The sequence below is a fragment of the Balaenoptera acutorostrata genome, chromosome 5, assembly GCF_949987535.1.
Source record: "Balaenoptera acutorostrata chromosome 5, mBalAcu1.1, whole genome shotgun sequence".
NCBI lineage: Eukaryota > Metazoa > Chordata > Mammalia > Artiodactyla > Balaenopteridae > Balaenoptera > Balaenoptera acutorostrata.
This window is the reverse complement of record NC_080068.1, coordinates 50,074,146-50,094,194: the sequence shown is the minus strand read 5'-3', so window position 1 is coordinate 50,094,194 and position 20,049 is coordinate 50,074,146. Positions and strand designations below refer to the sequence as shown.

General features: G+C 37.4%; 1 protein-coding gene across 1 annotated transcript in view; it reads right to left on the bottom strand.

The window, feature by feature from the left end:
• The window catches only part of CCDC158 (coiled-coil domain containing 158), a 93,238-nt gene that overhangs the window by 7,862 nt on the left and 65,327 nt on the right, over positions 1 to 20,049 (bottom strand). The window contains exons 17-21 of the mRNA XM_007165569.2: positions 15,368 to 15,525; positions 13,123 to 13,182; positions 6,797 to 6,856; positions 4,240 to 4,307; positions 1,527 to 1,685 (exon numbers count right to left, since the gene is read on the bottom strand). Of these exons, the coding sequence (XP_007165631.2) occupies positions 1,527 to 1,685; positions 4,240 to 4,307; positions 6,797 to 6,856; positions 13,123 to 13,182; positions 15,368 to 15,525 (505 nt within the window). The remainder of the gene's footprint in view (positions 1 to 1,526; positions 1,686 to 4,239; positions 4,308 to 6,796; positions 6,857 to 13,122; positions 13,183 to 15,367; positions 15,526 to 20,049) is intronic.

Below are 20,049 nucleotides of genomic sequence, written 5' to 3'. Positions count from 1 at the left end.
CAGCATACACAAAAATAAACTCAAAATGGATTAGAGACTTAAATGTAAGACCGGACACTAAAACTCTTAGAGGAAAATGTAGGAAGAACACTCTTTGACATAAATCACAGCAAGATCTTTTTTGACGCACCTCCTAAAGTAATGGAAATAAAACCAAAAATAAACAAATTGGATCTAATGAAACATTAAAGCTTTTGCACAGCAAAGGAAACTATAAACAAGACGAAAAGACAACCCTCAGAATGGGAGAAAATATTTGCAAGCGAAGCAACTGACAAGGGATTAATCTCCAAAATATATAAACAGCTCATGCAGCTCAGTATTAAAAAAACAAACAACCCCATCAAAAAAATGGGCAGAAGACCTAAACAGACATTTCACCAAAGAAGACACACAGATGGCCAAGAGGCACATGAAAAGCTGCTCAACATCACTAATTAGTAGAGAAATGCAAATCAAAACTACAATGAGGTATCACCTCACACCAGTTAGAATGGGCATCATCAGAAAATCTACAAACAACAAATGCTGGAGAGGGTGTGGAGAAAAGGGAACCCTCTTGCACTGTTGGTGGGAATGTAAATTGATACAGCCAGTATGGAGAACACTACGGAGGTTCCTTAAAAAACTAAAAATAGAACTACCATATTATCCAGCAGTCGCATCCTGGGCATATACCCTGAGAAAACCATAATTCAAAAAGAGTCATGTACCTCAATGTTCATTGCAGCTCTATTTTCAATAGCCAAGACATGGAAGCAACCTAAGTGTCCATCAACAGACAAATGGATAAAGAAGTTGTGGTACATATATACAATGGAATATTACTCAGCCATAAAAGGAAACAAAATTGAGTTACTTGTAGTGAGGTGGATGGACTTAGAGTCTGTCATACAGAGTGAAGTAAGTCAGAAAGAGAAAAACAAATATCGTATATTAACGCATATATGTGGAATCTAGAAAAATGTTACAGATGAACCAGTTTGCAAAGCAGAAATAGAGACACAGATGTAGAGAACAAACGTATGGACATCAAGGGGGGAAAGGTGGGGGTGGGATGAATTGGGAGATTGGGACTGACATGTATACACTAGTAGGTATAAAATAGATAACTAATAAGAACCTGGTGTATAAAATTTCCTCCAAACCAAAAAAAAAAAAAAAAAAAGAAAGAAAGAAAAGAAAAGTCATTCTCAGCATTTAAAAAAAGACTCAAAATCTTATAATAAAATAGAGAAAAAAGGTCATTATTCATGTCAGAGAAAGAAACAGATAATATTTACCTATAATATCTATGTATATTTACTAAGGGGTGTGTATGTGGTATACAGTAACTATTCTATTTAAATAAGACTCAACTAAATAAACAAAGAAGACCCACTTAAGCACACACCCACCACACAGCATCAATTAGAGTGTACATATAAGAACACCATGTGACCTTTTATTAATTCCAATGATAGAACTTTTAAGTCACTGGAGTAGGAAATCAATTAATCTCATCAGTTATATCAGGTCATTCTTACCTTTAACAGAATCAGGTGAATGAACAGGCTTGGTGGATCTATATTGTGGTGTGGAACCTATAGAATCTTCAACCGAACTAGTCAGGAGTGAGTGAATTGGAGACTTCTTAGGAGAAGAATGGAATGAATGAGAAGCTGAATTTTTCACAGATGGATTTCCTAAAATTTTACAAGAACAAAAGTAAAAGGACAGAATTACTTAAAAATAGTATGCTGCACCTCTGAAAAAATCAAACTCTCATGAGAATATGTTCCCAATCACGGGGCTGGGGTGTGTTCTGGTAAAACCCCAAGGCTTTGGGTTGGAACAGAAAAGGGCTACATCTTAGGAATGAGGGACTGGACCTGCCCTTGGGGATCCTGAGGTCTATCTTCAAATCATCTTAATTCTTGATTGGATTAAATTGATCTGGGATTGCTGGTGACCTTGGTTGTGTACCAGAAGCAAGCATGAATGCTCTCTGGAGGAAGGTGATCATATTCTAAGTCTGAAACCATCTGTACAATTTTTCACATATGTCTGTCATACAATAAAAATAACCAGGCATATGAGGAGACAAAATAACATGGCAGAAAACCAAGAGTAAAAAAATACAGGTAATAGATATAGACCCACAAGTTCTGTATAATGGAGGCGCAGACTTCCACAGATTCAACAGCATTACTCCAAACCCCAAACAAGTTCTTTTTATATAAAGAAAATCATACCTAGGTATATCAATAAAAACTGCAAAAAACAAACAAATAAACAAAAAACCCACAAAAAACCCAAAGACAAAAACAATCTTAAAGCTGCCAGAAGGGCAAAAATGGCAGATTACATTTAAATGAGCAACAATTAAATTTAGAGCTGACTTCTTAGTAGAGACACTGGAAGCCAGAAAATAGTGGAATATTTTCAAAGTGAAGGAAAAATGTTAACCTAGATTCTATACTCAGCAAAAATATTCCTCAAAAATAGGGATAAAATAAAGACAAGTTCAGGAAAACAGAAACTGGGAGAATACATTTAAAGGAAACATTAATGGCTTAAGTAAAATGATAGCAGATAGAAAGTAAAGTGTGAATATGTGGGTGTATGTAAATGAATATTAACTGTACAACACAATGCAAATGATCCATTATGGTATTTACCTTTATATGTGACAACAACTGTATGACAGTTGGAAGGAAAGTGAATGGAGTTAACATGTTCTAAGGTACTCACAAATTATGAGAAAAGGTAAAGGCACTCACATATTAATCTAATAAAACAAGGATATATGTTGTATTCTCTTGGGTGAACATTGAAACAACAGTAAAAACATATAAGTGAAGTAAAACCTGAAGGAATTAATTGTTCAATTTCAAATAAATGCTCTTTTCTTCAAAATATTAGTTCTTAAAGATTTCTCACAAGTTAAAGGTTTAAAAATTAAGGATTTGCAATTATTTTATTTAAGAATATTATGTTTTTATTTTAGATATACATAGATACTCTTCTAAAAAAGACAAGAAAATCTGGAAACTTATCTTCTATCTATTTCACCTCACACCTCGATTTTCCCTATTTACATTATTACTGTCCAGATTTATAGCTACAATTTGTTGAATAACCATCATTTTCACAGTTTCATTCTTTCCCATTTATTTTGTTCTCTTCCATAAGAAGGCTGATAATGTGTCTGCTGATTTGCCTTCGCCTTCCAAATCTAACATATTCTGTATCATTATCTTTCATGTTTCTTAGTTTTAAAAATTCCTTTTCTGTAATTTTCTCTTGCGGTCCATGATGTCCCTGACTATGATTTCAGTCATGCATATCCTAATTTTTATTTTTCTAAGGCTTTCCTCTGTAATGTTATTATTTTTTCTTTTCCATATCTAGCCCGAGTTGTGCCATTTTGTTTTTCAACAGATTCTGTTATCTTTCAATCTCTTCCTTGATCTCCTTGTTTTATAGAGAACATTTTGTCTTTGGAAAGTATATGGAGAACCATCTGTCTCATTTCTTTTTCTTTTCTTTTCATCCATTCAGTAATTATTTATTGAGGACCTGCTATGTGCCAGGAAAGTTCTAGGTACTGGATAGATCAGGGAACCAAACAACTAAAGACATATGCCCTCGTGCAGCTTTTGTCTAGCAGGAGGTGACACACAATCAACAACATAAATTAGTAGGTTACATATAGTATAAAAAAATGCTAAGTGTAATTCAAAAAAAGAAAAAGATAAGGAGGTTATAATTTTTACGTAAGGTGGTGAGAGTAGGTCTCACTGGGAAAGTGACATCTGAGCAAAGGCTTTAAAGGCAGAGAGGGGACTAGCAGTGTGGGGGGAACCACCGAAAGGGGAGCCACTGCAGGGTTTTAAGCAGGCCCCATTTCTGTGCTTTCATTAAAAACTCACCTGCAGGGGCTTCCCTGGTGGCGCAGTGGTTGGGAGTCTGCCTGCCAATGCAGGGGACACGGGTTCGAGCCCTGGTCTGGGAAGATCCCACGTGCCGCGGAGCAACTGGGCCCGTGAGCCACAACTACTGAGCCTGCGCGTCTGGAGCCTGTGCTCCGCAACGGGAGAGGCCGCGATAGTGAGAGGCCCGCGCACCGCGATGAAGAGTGGCCCCCGCTTGCCGCAACTGGAGAAAGCCCTCGCACAGAAACGAAGACCCAACACAGCCAAAAACAAATAAATTAATAAATTAATAAAAAAATATTAAAAAAAAAAAAAAACTCACCTGCAGATGGGAATGCGAAGCAACTAGGTGGATCTCCCAGCTCTCCTGTGTGTAATGTGACTGGCTCTCTGGAAGCATAAGAATGGTCAGGCAAACATTCCATTTCAAAACTCAGTGTTAAGATTTACCGACAGAAACAAGCTAATGAAGGCAAAAGTGATGGCTTAAAATATAAGCCCAAGATGGCAGCCATAACCCGAAACTGCAGAAGTCCTAAAATACCCTATGAGGGAGATCCAAAGTTGCATCATCTCTATGTATTCAGTGCCCATGAACATTTTGCAGAATGAAAAGGTAATAATATATAATCTTGGTTAGAAAATTCATTTTTGTGTAAGAATAGCTATAAAACCCAGTATTTCTCTCATAGATTCTAAGAGATGCAATCTTAATGACTCATTTAAAAATTAAAAAACCAAAGGAAAAAAAAACCTCTCTTAGCAATAAGTATCGCTTTACAAAACTATCAGACCTATTTAAATCAGTAAGTTGAACTAAACTACATAGTTCTCTGTAGGATGGGTGCCAGTTTGATAATATTATGACAGCAGCCCTGAAGGTGGAACCCTTGCAAAGGGGGTTTGTGAGGTCAACACTATTTTTATTATAATACTAAGGTATTATTTTCTTTTTAACTCTCAGTCTCAAACAAGTGTATAGTGGAGTTTCCCAGAGGCTCCATGATATCTGATATCACAGCAGATAAATGCAGAGGCAGATATGAGAATACATCTATCTTTTATTAAGCCATGCATTAAACTGATGATTTAATGATTTTTAATGATTAAATCTTAATGATTTTTTTTGAAAAACATAGTTATTTTTTATAATAAAATATGTTATTATGGTAATATGTAATGTACTTTGTTACTTTTAAGTGAATCAAAATGTTTTAATTTTTTAATGCTTAAAATTAAATTTTATTTTCCAATACTAAAAATGGAAATGACCTATATAAACAAAAGCTCTTTGGAATCCTCAGTGATATCTGTAAGTGCAAAGGGGTCCTGAGACCAAAAAGTTTGAGAATATTAGGAGAAAAGCCTTGGAAAGGAAGGTCATGGCTATACTGTGGCTAGTTTTAATTATCAGGGCAAGCAGTTTGTTCTTGCTGCAGTAGGCAATGGGGAGCCTTTGAAGGTTTGGGGGCTGGGAACATAGTCTGAGGTGTGCTTCAGGCGATCAATATGAAATTGATGCACAGAAGTGACTGGAACTTGCAAGAGATTGGAGATTTAAAACATCCACACTAAACACTGTAGAGCCCACCACAATGGTACATGCGAATGGTAAAATGGCCTAAAAGGCAGTGTGGTAGGATGAACAATAGCTGCCAAATATATCTGTGTCCAAATGCCAAAAACCTATGAATGTTACCTTATATGGCACAAGAGACTTTGCAGATGTGATTACATCAAGGATCTTGAGACGGGGAGATTATCCTGGATTATGTGGAGATATACCTACATTATCTAAATGCCATCACAAGTCTCTGTACAAAGAGGAAGGCAGGGGGAGATTTCACACAGAAGAGAGAAGGTGATGTGACAATCTCAGCAGAAAGACTGGAGGATGCTATGTCATAGGGTGTGAAGATGGAGGAAGGAGCCACAAGGCAAAGAGTGCAAAGAATGAGGCTCTAGAGGCCCAGAAGCTCTAAAAGAGAAAGGTAAGGAAATGGATTAATCCCAAGGGCTTCTGCAAGGAGTGCAGCCTTGCCATCACCTTGATTGTTCAGGTACTCAGAGGCAGAACACAGGAGCAGTTACAAGCCTGAGCTCAGGAACCAGCTAGACCTGAGTTCAAATCTGGCTCCTCTATTTACGAGCTGTATGACCTTGGCAAATTGCTTGGCAAGCTGAGTCTTCATTTCTAACCTATATACAGGGATAATAATGCCTATATCATAGATTCGATTAGACAGACTAAATGAGATGAGTCTAAAACACCCATATAATAGTAAAAATAAAAATATGCAGTAGATAGCTGCAGATGTTATTAACAGGAACGATGTAATGTTACACACTCAGGTGAGAAGAAAATCAAAACTTGTTTCTTTTAGGCTAAGAGAAAGCTGTATTTAGAAAGATTCAAGGTCACTGAATATTGATCAAACAGCAGGGACAGTAAGAAAGTATCTGTCTTAATTCATTCACTAAACAAAATATTTCCTGAACAGCTACTATATGACAGGCAATATGCTTGGTGCTGAAGATACAGTAATGAATAACCCTTTCTTTGCCTAAATGGAATTTAAACACTAGAGTTCATTTTCATATTCGTATGATATAAAGAGGGCTCCGATATCTCTGTTTTTTATAAGTGGTAAAAATAGAAAAGATAAAAGCTTTTTTCCGGGCAGTCAGTCAATAAAGAGACCCTATGACTACAAGCAACTTGAGGACAGAGCCCGTATCTGTCTTCCTCACTGTTACATCCTAAGGGCCCAGCACACAGTGTGGCACGTCATGGGCAGTTAACGATCTTCTGACTTAATGAATGAACAGTAGCAAAGGGGACATTTTGAAAGTCAGGGGCTGGAGAGATCGTTTCTTACCTGCTAAGAGTTTCACTTGATTTGCTGCCTTCAGTGGATTCCCTTAATGAGTTGTTGCTTCTGTTGGCAGAGGGTGGGAGAAGTTAAAGACCACGTGATGTTATGTTAACTTAGTGATCAAACAAAACTGTTCCTCTGGATACTGCTTTTAGACAAATGCAGATTCAAAAGAGTGAGATTGGGGCGCTGGCTCTTCCCAGTGGAGAGAACAGTAGGGAGAAGAGCTTGAAGACAGAAGGACATGAACCCCTTTTGGGAATCAGGAGTAGTCTGTTTGGGTTAGAGCACAATACAGGAGGAAAGCAGGGTGGTGACGAGTTAGGGAGATTCTTCAACATCAGCCTGAGAACCAGGTACTGAATGCAGCAGACAGTAAGAAGCTACTGAAGATCTGCAGGCAATGGCTTCTGTGTCTGACACGAGTAACAAATTAGTATTAGCTTTTTTTTCCTTTTTGGTTAAAGTCAGTTCTCAGAAGTTGTCTTTGTTTAGGGGTTATGGACTTCATTTCTTTATGCTCTTTTTATGATTTCATTTAAACATTCAGCTATTCAATTACTAATAAAAATAGAACTGTTTTCAGTAAGGTTCTTATAATCCTATATTGAGGTGGTTGTAACTTCCTTTCAGACTACCTTTCTCTCAAAAGTTATGTAAGCTACTGTAAATACATGTAAATGTAGAAAAAGTATTCCGTTTTTGGAATGGCTACCATATAAATATCTTCGTCTGGGTAAACAGCAGTGAAATTTAAAATAAGCAAAGAAAAAAAAAAATGCTGGGGCTTCCCTGGTGGCACAGCAGTTAAGAATCCGCCTGGGACACGGGTTTGAACCCTGGTCTGGGAAGACCCCACATGCCGCGGAGCAACTAAGCCCGTGCACCACAACTACTGAGCCTGTGCTCTAGAGCCCGCAAGCCACAACTACTGAGCCCACATGCCATAACTACTGAAGCCCGGGCGCCTAGAGCCCATGCTCTGAAACAAAGAGAAGCCACCGCAATGAGAAGCCCGTGCACCGCAACGAAGAGTAGCCCCTGCTCACGGCAACTAGAGAAAGCCTGTGTGCAGCAACAAAGACCCAACGCAGACAAAAATAAAATAAATGAAATAAGTAAATTTTAAAAAATGCCTATTGTCTCTTTGGTGGGGCTAATGACAGACTCTGGGAGGGCTCACGCCAAGGAGTACTTCCCAGAACTTCTGCTACCAGTGTCCTTGTCCCCACCGTGAGTCACGGCCACCCCCCGCCTCTGCAGGAGACCCTCCAACTCTAGCAGCTGAACACACATGTCGACTGAAGAAAAACTCACAACGTAAAAGTTGCGAGTTAAGCTGTACTCCGGGATCTTACTGAGGACTCTAGCACAGGTGGCAGCAGCTCAGATATCCCTGAGGAGCTTCTCTGAAGAGGATGTGCAAGAGTAGCTGTGGGTTATAACTGGGAGGAGTCATCTCTGCATTTTTCCCTGTTGCTTGCCGTGTGGAGGACAGGCTCTTGGTGCTCCAGCCAGGCATCAGGGCTGTGCCACTGAGGTGGGAGAGCCAAGTTCAGGACACTGGTCCACAAGAGACCTCCCAGCTCCACGTAATACCAAACGGCGAAAATCTCCCAGAGATCTCCATCTCAACGCCAAGACGCAGCTCCACTCAACGACCAGCAGGCTACAGTGCAGGACACCCTATGCCAAACAACTAGCGAGATAGGAACACAACCCCATCCATCAGCACAGAGGCTGCCTAAAATCATAATAATCACAGAAACCCCAAAACACACCACCAGACGTGGACCTGCCCAGCAGAAAGAAAAGATCCAGCCTCATCCACCAGTACACAGGCACTAGTCCCCTCCACCAGGAAGCCTACACAACCCACTGAACCAACCTTAGCCACTGGGGACAGACACCAAAAACAACGGAAACTAAGAACCTGCAGCCTGCGAAAAGGAGACCCCAAACACAGTAGGCTAAGCAAAATGAGAAGACAGAGAAACACACAGCAGATGAAGAAGCAGGGCAAAAACCCACCAGACCTAACAAATGAAGAGGAAATAGGCAATCTACCTGAAAAAGAATTCAGAATAACGATAGTAAAGATGATCCAAGATCTTGGAAATAGAACGGAGAAAATACAAGAAATGTTTAACAAGGACCTAGAAGAACTAAAGAGCAAAGAAACAGTGATGAACAACACAGTAAATGAAATCAAAAATTCTCTAGAAGGGATCAATAGCAGAATAACTTAGGCAGAAGAACGGATAAGTAACCTGGAAGATAAAATAGTGGAAATAACTACTGCAGAGTGGAATAAAGAAAAAATAATGAAAAGAATTGAGGACAGTCTCAGAGACCTCTGGGACAACATTAAACACACCAACATTCAAATTATAGGGGTCCCAGAAGAAGAAGAGAAAAAGAAAGGGACTGAGAAAATATTTGAAGAGATTATAGTTGAAAACTTCCCTAATATGGGAAAGGAAATAGTTAATCAGGTCCAGGAAGCACAGAGAGTCCCATACAGAAAAAATCCAAGGAGAAACATGCCAAGACACATATTAATCAAACTATCAAAAATTAAATACAAAGAACAAATATTAAAAGCAGCAAGGGAAAAACAACAAATAACACATAAGGGAATCCCCATAAGGTTAACAGCTAATGTTTGAGCAGAAACTCTGCAAGCCAGAAGGGAGTGGCAGAACATATTTAAAGTGATGAAGGAGAAAAACCTACAACCAAGATTACTCTACCCAGCAAGGATCTCATTCAGATTTGATGGAGAAATTAAAAGCTTTACAAACAAGCAAAAGCTAAGAGAATTCAGCACCACCAAACCAGCTTTACAACAAATGGTAAAGGAACTTCTCTCAGCAGGAAACACAAGAGAAGGAAAAGACCTACAATAATAAACCCAAAACAATTAAGAAAATGGTAATAGGAACATACATATCGATAACTACCTTAAACGTAAATGGATTAAATGCTCCAACCAAAAGACACAGACTGGCTGAATGGATACAAAAACAAGACCCATATATATGCTGTCTACAAGAGACCCACTTCAGACGTAGGGACACATACAGACTGAAAGTGAGGGGATGGAAAAAGATATTCCATGCAAATGGAAATCAAAAGAAAGCTGGAGTAGCAATTCTCATATCAGACAAAATAGACTTTAAAACAAAGGCTATTACAAGAGACAAAGAAGGACCTACATAACGATCAAGGGATCAATCCAAGAAGAAGATATAACAATTGTAAATATTTATGCACCTAACATAGGAGCACCTCAATACATAAGGAAAATACTAACAGCCAAAAAAGGGGAAATTGACAGTAACACAATCATAGCAGGGAACTTTAACACCCCACTTTCACCAATGCACAGATCATCCAAAATGAAAATAAATAAGGAAACACAAGCTTTAAATGATACATTAAACAAGATGGACTTAATTGATATTTATAGGACATTCCATCCAAAAACAACAGAATACACATTCTTCTCAAGTGCTCATGGAACATTCTCCAGGATAGATCATATCTTGGGTCACAAATCAAGCCTTGGTAAATTTAAGAAAATTGAAATTGTATCAAGTATCTTTTCCAACCACAATGCTATGAGACTAGATATCAATTACAGGAAAAAATTTGTAAGAAATACAAACACATGGAGGCTAAACAACACACTACTTAATAACCAAGAGATCACTGAAGAAATCACAGAGGAAATCAAAAGATACCTAGAAACAAATGACAATGAAAACACAATGACCCAAAACCTATGGGATGCAGCAAAAGCAGTTCTAAGAGGGAAGTTCATAGCAATACAATCCTACCTTAAGAAACAGGAAACATCTCAAATAAACAACCTAACTTTGCACCTAAAGCAATTAGAGAAAGAAGAACAAAAAAACCCCAAAGTTAGCAGAAGGAAAGAAATCATAAAGATCAGATCAGAAATAAATGAAAAAGAAATGAAGGAAACGATAGCAAAGATCAATAAAACTAAAAGCTGGCTCTTTGAGACGATAAACAAAATTGATAAACCATTAGCCAGGCTCATCAAGAAAAGAAGGGAGAAGACTCAAATCAACAGAATTAGAAATGAAAAAGGAGAAGTAACAACTGACACTGCAGAAATACAAACGATCATGAGAGATTACTACAAGCAACTCTATGCCAATAAAATGGACAACCTGGAAGAAATGGACAAATTCTTAGAAAGGCACAACCTTCCGAGACTGAACCAGGAAGAAATAGAAAATATGAACAGACCAATCACAAGCACTGAAATTGAAACTGTGATTAAAAATCTCCCAACAAACAAAAGTCCAGGACCAGAAGGCTTCACAGGCGAAGTCTATCAAACATTTAGAGAAGAGCTAACACCTATCCTTCTCAAACTCTTCCAAAATATTGCAGAGGGAGGAACACTCCCCAACTCATTCTATGAGGCCACCATCACCCTGATACCAAAACCAGACAAAGATGTCACAAAGAAAGAAAACTACAGGCCAATATCACTGATGAACATAGATGCAAAAATCCTCAACAAAATACTAGCAAACAGAATCCAACAGCATGTTAAAAGGATCATACACCATGATCAAGCGGGGTTTATTCCAGGAATGCAAGGATTCTTCAATATACGCAAATCAATCAACGTGATACACCATATTAACAAACTGAAGGAGAAAAACCATATGATCATCTCAATAGATGCAGAGAAAGCTTTCGACGAATTCAACACCCATTTATGATAAAAGCCCTGCAGAAAGTAGGCATAGAGGGAAATTTCCTCAACACAATGAAGGCCATATATGACAAACCCACAGCCAACATCGTCCTCAATGGTGAATAACAGAAACCATTTCCACTAAGATCAGGAACAAGACAAGATTGCCCACTCTCACCACTATTATTCAACATAGTTTTGGAAGTTTTAGCCACAGCAATCAGAGAAGAAAAAGAAATAAAAGGAATCCAAATTGGAAAAGAAGAAGTAAAGCTGTCACTGTTTGCAGATGACATGATACTATACATAGAGAATCCTAAAGATGCTACCAGAAAACTACTAGAGCTAATCAATGAATTTGGTAAAGTAGCAGGATACAAAATTAATGCACAGAAATCTCTTGCATTCCTATACACTAATGATGAAAAATCTGAAAGTGAAATTAAGAAAACACTCCCATTTACCATTGCAACAAAAAGAATAAAATATCTAGAATAAACCTACCTACAGAGACAAAAGACCTGTATGCAGAAAATTATAAGACACTGATGAAAGAAATTAAAGATGATACAAATAGATGGAGAGATATACCATGTTCCTGGACTGGAAGAATCAACATTGTGAAAATGACTCGACTACCCAAAGCAATCTACCGATTCAATGCAATCCCTATCAAACTACCAATAGCATTTTTCACAGAACTAGAACCAAAAATTTCACAATTTGTATGGAAACACAAAAGACCCCGAATAGCCAAAGCAATCTTGAGAAAGAAAAATGGAGCTGCAGGAATCAGTCTCCCTGACTTCAGACTATACTACAAAGCTACAGTAATTAAGACAGTATGATACTGGCACAAAAACAGAAATACAGATCAATGGAAAAGGATAGAAAGCCCAGAGATAAACCCACGCACATATAGTCACCTTATCTTTGATAAAGGAGGCAGGAATATACAGTGGAGAAAAACAAATACCGTATGCTAACACATATATATGGAATCTTAAAAAAAAAAAAAGAAAAGAAAAGAAATGGTCAGAAGAACCTAGGGGCAAGACGGGAATAAAGATGCAGACCTACTAGAGAATGGACTTGAGGATATGGGGAGGGGGAAGGGTAAGCTGAGACAAAGTGAGAGAGTGGCATGGACATATATACACTACCAAATGTAAAATAGATAGCTAGTGGGAAGCAGCCACATAGCACAGGGAGATCAGCTCAGTGCTTTGTGACCACCTAGAGGGGTGGGATAGGGAGGGTGGGAGGGAGGGAGGGAGATGCAAGAGGGAAGAGATATGGGGACATATGTATATGTATAACTGATTCACTTTGTTATAAAGCATAAACTAACACACCATTGTAAAGCAATTATACTCTAATAAAAATGTTTAAAAAAATGCCTATTAAGTTGATTTCTAGAAAGTAAATTACTTTAGTACATTTCACCAAAATCCTTTTTGGTTTCAGTTAAACACTATCACAACTTTCCATCAATTCTCATGTAAACTGTCCAGACTTCCCAAATTACCTGGTCACATGTAAAATTCCTGGACAATTAATTAGATTCAGAATCTCAGATTCCTCTCACCTATGGCATATCTCTAATCTCAGGCTTGATTCAGTAATGCAATCTCTTATTCTATCAACTCTATAGATAAATGTAACTCTCAGTTAATTATACAAAGAAAAATTTCTAGATTCCATGTACTTTTAGAATAATCAATTGCTCCTACGTATTTAACTCTTCTTTAAGGCACAACAGTAGAATTTAGGCCTCCAAGCAAATTTTGCAAAATGCTACCCCTGGAATTTGTCAACTTAAAATGTTTTTGTTCCTGAACCCTTAAAAGCTTGAGGCTGAGTTTCGGCTTTGGTGACAAAGCTTAAAATGACAAGGTCACTTGTAGGATTACAGCAAATTAACATAAACTCTCTAACAGCAGGGGCTAAATATATTCATGTTGAATACAGTTCAATATAGTCAAGCCCATCATTAGTGGTTGAAGTGATGGAATTTTGATCAGGTAAGTCATGGTAATCTTGTGGAATGATTAGTGCTGGAAGCCAGGGGCTCTAATGTTTACTTCTGACTTTGTCTCTTTGCCTCATAGGAGGAGGCAACTTAATCTGTCTAAATGTAATCATCTGTCAAATGAGCTTAATAATACTGCCCTGGCTTAGAAGGCGTATTATAGAATTATGACAAAAATGAAAGTGCTCTGCCCTTCACAACAGCCAGGACACGGAAATAACCTAAATGTCCATCGACAGATGAATGGATAAAGAAGATGTGGTATATACATACAATGGAATACTACTCACATAAAAAAGAACAAAATAATGCCATTTGTAGCAACATGGATGCAACTAGAGATTATCATACTAAGTGAAGCTAGTCAGAAAGAGAAAGACAAATACCATATGATATCACCTATATGTGGAATCTAAAATATGACACAAATGAACCTATCTATGAATCAGACAGAATCACGGACATAGAGAACAGACTGGTGGCTGCCAAGGGGGGAGGGAGTGTGAGGGAGGGATGGGGGGGGAGGTTGGGGTTAGCAGATGTAAGCTTTTAGATACAGAATGGATAAACAACAAGGTCCTACTGTATAGCACAGAGAACTATATTCAATACCCCATGATAAACCATAATGGAAAGGAATATTAAAAAAAAAGAATGTATATATGTGTATAACTGAATCACTTTGCTATACAGCAGAACATGACATTGTAAATCAACTACACTTCAATAAAAAAAACTGAGAAAAAATAAAATACATGAGAACATTTTAAAACAATGAAAGTGTCCTGCACATATAAGTATTCTTGGATGGAGTGACAGTAGAATGTTTCTAACATGTGATTCAGAGAATGCAATGTTATGCTAGGTAACTGGACTGTTATTAATATTTTACTACTACTATTAATAATATTATTAATAAAAATAGACAAATCCAATTAATATTTTGCTACCTTAGGTTAATAAACACTAACTGAGCATCTTAAGAAAATGGAGATTGTTTATATATAAGTATTATGTCAGAAAGTATTATTCTGAGATATTTGCCATATAACCAGAAAACAAAATTACAACAATGGGTTATTATAATACTAACAACATATAATTAGTATTATAACGCTAAGATTATAGTATATACCATATTAACATGCTCTAAGTTAATTTAATATTAGCACACATTAAAAATTTAAAACACTATTTGAAAAGAGTATGAGAATGTCATTGATTTCTGCAGGTACGTGCAGGCAGTGGCTGGTGGACTGGTTGAATCCTGTTTTGGATCTGACTTTTATTAATTTAAGTCATTGGCATGAATGCCTAGAGAACCAAGGCTTTCCAATTAGCTTATACCTGGAGAGTTATGCGGTTCTCAGGGTTTGAGTTTTAGCTTCACCGTGTATGGCTGTAGGTAAGTCAACCTTTTGGAACTTGTGTTTTTCTCATTTTTAAAATGGGATAAATAAATCCTGCTCTGTCTCGTCTCAAACAGACAGTTGTTGTGACAATCAAATAAGATTATGGATGTGAAATCTGTTGGGAACTATAAATTACTGTATGAATGTAATTTTGGGTAACACGTTGCCTTGACTAATTTCTGAGTAGAAAAACTATTGCTATTATTTTCTCTTGATGTCAAGGTGTTTTACTTTTGCTAACTCACCCACTTTTGTTTTCCCTGGTAATGTCCAGATACCCCTCAAAGTTACTGAAACTTCAACCCCCCAGAAGTTGTCCCACATAGACAACGTGATCGCTACCCACTGATGAGAGAAGCCTTCCCACTCTCAAGTACACTCAGTCTTACACAGCCACATAGGAGACCCCCAGAGATGGTGCTCTCCCGTCTTCCTCGCTCTTGCCCAGGGGCACGGGTGGCTCCTCGTTGATCACACTTCTCAACTCCTGGAGAAGCTGTTTCAAGTCCCTCGTTGGATCTTCCTTTGTGTTAGGTTTCGTAGAGTGCTGAATTAAAACAATTTACAAGACAAGGACACTTTGTTTTTTTCAGATTCGAATGCCATTTCCTACTATAAAATTAATTCAACTGGTAAACAGAAATTATGGAGGAGAAAGAAGAGGAAATAAAAAACCTGTAATCTTACTACTCGGGGATAATCAATAATATTCAATCAATAATCCACACAGTGCTATACCTAATCTATAAATGTGTGTATACCTATTTATACATATATGTAAACACAGGATCAAACTATACACATCTATTTTTAAATCTTTTTTTATTTTTTAACTTTAACAATGTGGTATGTACATCTTACCATGCCATTAAATATTTACAACTACCTCCAGGCAAAATAATTCCAATACTTTTGTTAAGGGCTGAACTAATTTTATAAAGCTACAGAACTTTACAAGTAAGGAACTCTCTAGCAATGAGTCAATCTACCCCCAACACTTTACTGATGAGGAAAGAGACATCCAGTATTTTCAAACTGTGTTAGTTGGAGAATAATATAAAAAAGATTTTCAAATAGATAGTATTCTTCAATGAATATTTATAATACAAGAAAAAGTACAGAGGTTCCCAATTGGCACAAAAAGAGAGGAAACCTAACGATAGTCAGAAGTTGCCCTGGTGAGCAGGTGGACTTAGTTGGAGGATGTTCATGGCCAGAGAGGCATCAAGCATCATCAAGCTATTTTAGCCAGAAGTGTCTGTCCCAAGGCAGAGTTACACCTGCCACACGGATTGGTTGCTGAAGGATGAACACTGCAAAATTTTTGTTCTTTGGGCATTACTTTTCTAGGGTCCACGTCAACCAAGTGTTGATGTTACTGGTATAACCCTCACATTCCCCTCCCCTTCCTACCACCACTGATAAACCACATAAAATATCCAGCTGAAGATGTCAAGAGTTCTAACTGAATGTGTGGTAATTATGCTCTTTCCAGTTTACTGATGGTCACCTTACCTAGAAATTACCATGATGAGTTCAGAATTTCATCAATTAGGCTCCATTGAATTATGAAATTTGATTTCATTAATTTAAAATATATGAAGATGTGAACCATTTTTAATAGACTTTATTTTTTAGAGCAGTTTTAGGTTCACAGCAAAAATGAGTATTAGGTACAGAGATTTCCCATATACCCGCTGACCGCACACATGCTGAACAAGTTTCTTAATCATAAATAAAAGCATTTGTCTCTAAGCAGATCCAGTTTCACCAAACACTGGCTTTGTTCCTGTCCTAGCCCTGGTAGACATCATATCTAATGTGGAATAAAACTTCAAAAACCTTACCCTATTGCAATATTCAGTCACTTTAGTTCTAACCTTGAAATCTCAATATAACACCTGGACCTTCATATCTTCTGCCCACTAGAAAGCTTACTTAATAAGCTTTGTCATTAAAAATTTTAAGCCCTTGACATTTATTATAACTTATCAGTATAATAATGTACAAACATGTAAATATGCTTCCTTCCCCACCCCCAGGATCATGACACTCATGTTCTTTGAGAGTAACTGGTGCTTTACAAAACATACAAGGTTGAAAAGTATTCAATTAACATTAACATTTACTTAACAATTAATCATAATCAGCCCTATAATATTCTCTTATTGTGATTTCATCCTAATACTCTTTAAAACTTTAAAAATTTGTGTTGTTCCTCCAATTAAAATATAAGTTTCATAGAGGCAAGGACTGGTTCCACCATCTCTGTCTTTATACACTGCATTTCAAATAACCCATACTTTGCTTGTATATAAAGTCACAAAAATATAAAGTTGGAAGGGTCTTTAGGATCATTTAATTCTAGTCCAATCTCCAGTCAGAAGTGATGATGAATTTTCTCTACGGCATCCCAGCAATATACTTATCTGGCATTTACTTGATCACCAAAAACCAAGGAAGGCATTTTAATTTTCATATAGCTTTAACCCTTTGCAAGAAAGGCTTAAACTGAATCTCCTCCATACAGCTTCCATCCCTGGTCATAGTTTTATCTTCTAGTGTTATGAGGGAACAATCTAACATGATAACCTTTTAGAAATGGATACTTATTTTATCATGCTAACCTCCTCTCCCCCACCTATACTTTCTAACACACTCCCCAGGTCAGATCTTCTCAATTCATCTACTCTTTTAAGTAGCATGGGCTCACAATTTCTCACCACTTTGGTTGTGCTTCTTTTTGACAGACTCTGGTTTATCAATGATTCTCTTAAATGCTCATGCCCAGAAATGAAATAGAGAATTCAAGGAGAATCTGACCAGAGCAGAAGGGAGGAGAACTGTCTCCTTCCTTGATCTGGGCGCTATCCTTAAAACCTTTTTTGGCTGCAACATAATACTGCTGACTCAGACTGAGCAGGCAGTCAGCTGAGGCTCCCCAGGTCTTTTCCACACGTTATTGACAATACACATCTTCCATGTCCTGTACTTTGCATTTCTGTGTATTTCGTACCAAGTTCAAGACTATATCTATCCCAGTCAAACTTTCTCTCATAGATGTGGCTCATCATTTCAACTGTCAAGATAAATTAATAGAGGCACCATTTATCAAATGTTTACCATGTACCAAGTACTCAATATATTATCTCATTTAAACTTTAATCTTCAAACCACCCAATAAGGTAGAAGTCATCACTTCCATTTTAGAAATGAGAAAACTGAGGCACAGAGAGGTTAAACAACTTGCTCAAAATCACCCAAGGGGTAAATGGCACAACTGGGATAAAAAATCATCTGCTTGTCTTCAAAGTCCATGATCTGTCCAATGTGATACACTGACTAATTCTCACTGGATATATTCATTAGGAAATTTTATCAGTATGTAATGAGCTGTCCAAATTTAGGATCATAAAATCACAAAATTGTAGAATATGGACAAGTATTAAATCATATAGTTGAACACGTGAGCTCACCATACTTACAGTCTGGTTATTACTACAAGTAATTCACAAATCACATGAAGGCAACTACTCTACAAACTCAGAGGCATTAAACAAGAATTGATTTATCAGTCAAATGTACCCTGGGAATCTTTAAAACTACTAAAGAGATAGTAACACAAATGCCAGTACCACTTCCTAACCCATTCTGGAGGTGATAGGGAATAGAGAGGCAGTGTGGTACCAGTGGAAGACAGCACAGGCTTTTAAATCATGGCCACTACCATTCTCTGGCTATGCGATGTAGAACAAGTTACCTTTCACACTCCAACAGACTTTGCAGGATATCTGTTATGTGCCAGACACTCTGTTAGGAACTAATGTAAAATGACAAATAAGACTGGTTCTTGCTTGCAGAGACCATACAGATTAATATGGGAGGCAAATGCATAAACAGATCATTTCATTATAACAAGGGAAATGCTTCTTTTAATCTCCACCTCCTAATCTGTAAAAATGAGGAAAATAACTCTTACTTTATAAGGATGGCATAAGGAATGAGAAGCACTTAATATATACATAGGAAGTATTCAGTAAAGGCTGGTTTCCACTTCCTTCTCCCCTTAGCATAAAAACACATGAAGTATTTTATATGCTTCATATTTACTGATCTAGAATGACCAGAAAGGTAATAAAACTTAAAGTATTAAAATGTGTTAGGACTAGGATAGAGCCACTAAGAAGATGTCACCAGGTTAACTGTGCATTCTAGTTACTTATGCTCTCCTTGATATAAGTAGAGACATTATCTTTCTTTTCTTTTTTTTCTTCACTCCCTTCCTTTATAAACCAATATCCTATTGTTAGACAGTTGTATTATTTCCATTTTTTGCTATTATAAATAATGCTTCAGTGAATATCTTCATGCATTTACCTTTGTGCCTATCTCTGATTATTTTATCAAGATCAATTTCTAGAGATGATATTACTGAATCAAAGGGCATTTTAGGACTTCTGATAACTATTATCTAGAAAAGTCATAACAGTCCAATCTAATATATAAGGAGCTTAGAAGTCACCACTTCTTTCCTCACAGCAAGAAAAAAACTTAACAAACTGATAATCATCAACTCTCCTTAGATCCATCGGAGAACTGAGGACACAGGCCAAACTGCTGCTCTCAAAACTGGAGGCAAATATACAGAATTATAGCTTACTGGAGCAGAAGTCCAGGAGCAGATATCCTCCACTGAAGCCAGTAAAGGGTAGAAAAACTTAAATTGATGAATTGCTAGAGGCTCAGTGTGAACAAGCTTAAGAATTAAAAACTCCAAGTTAGGGCCACCACATTTTTGTAAGCTTTACCTCCAGGAGCCCCATCAGGTTCTCAGAATGGAGACTGGAGAAAAATCCCCTTGTGTTTCCCGACAGGAGTAAGGGAAAAGTAACTATCTTGAAATATGCTCAGAGCCTTCTGTTCTTCTTAACAAATCCAGCCCTCAAGGACACTTTATATCAAACCAGAGGTGAAACACCTTGGGTTTTACTAGAGCTTGACCAACCTGGGGGAAGGGAAATACCCAACTCAACTCCCCCTAGCCTTCCTGTCTTACCTAAAGATGACAGTG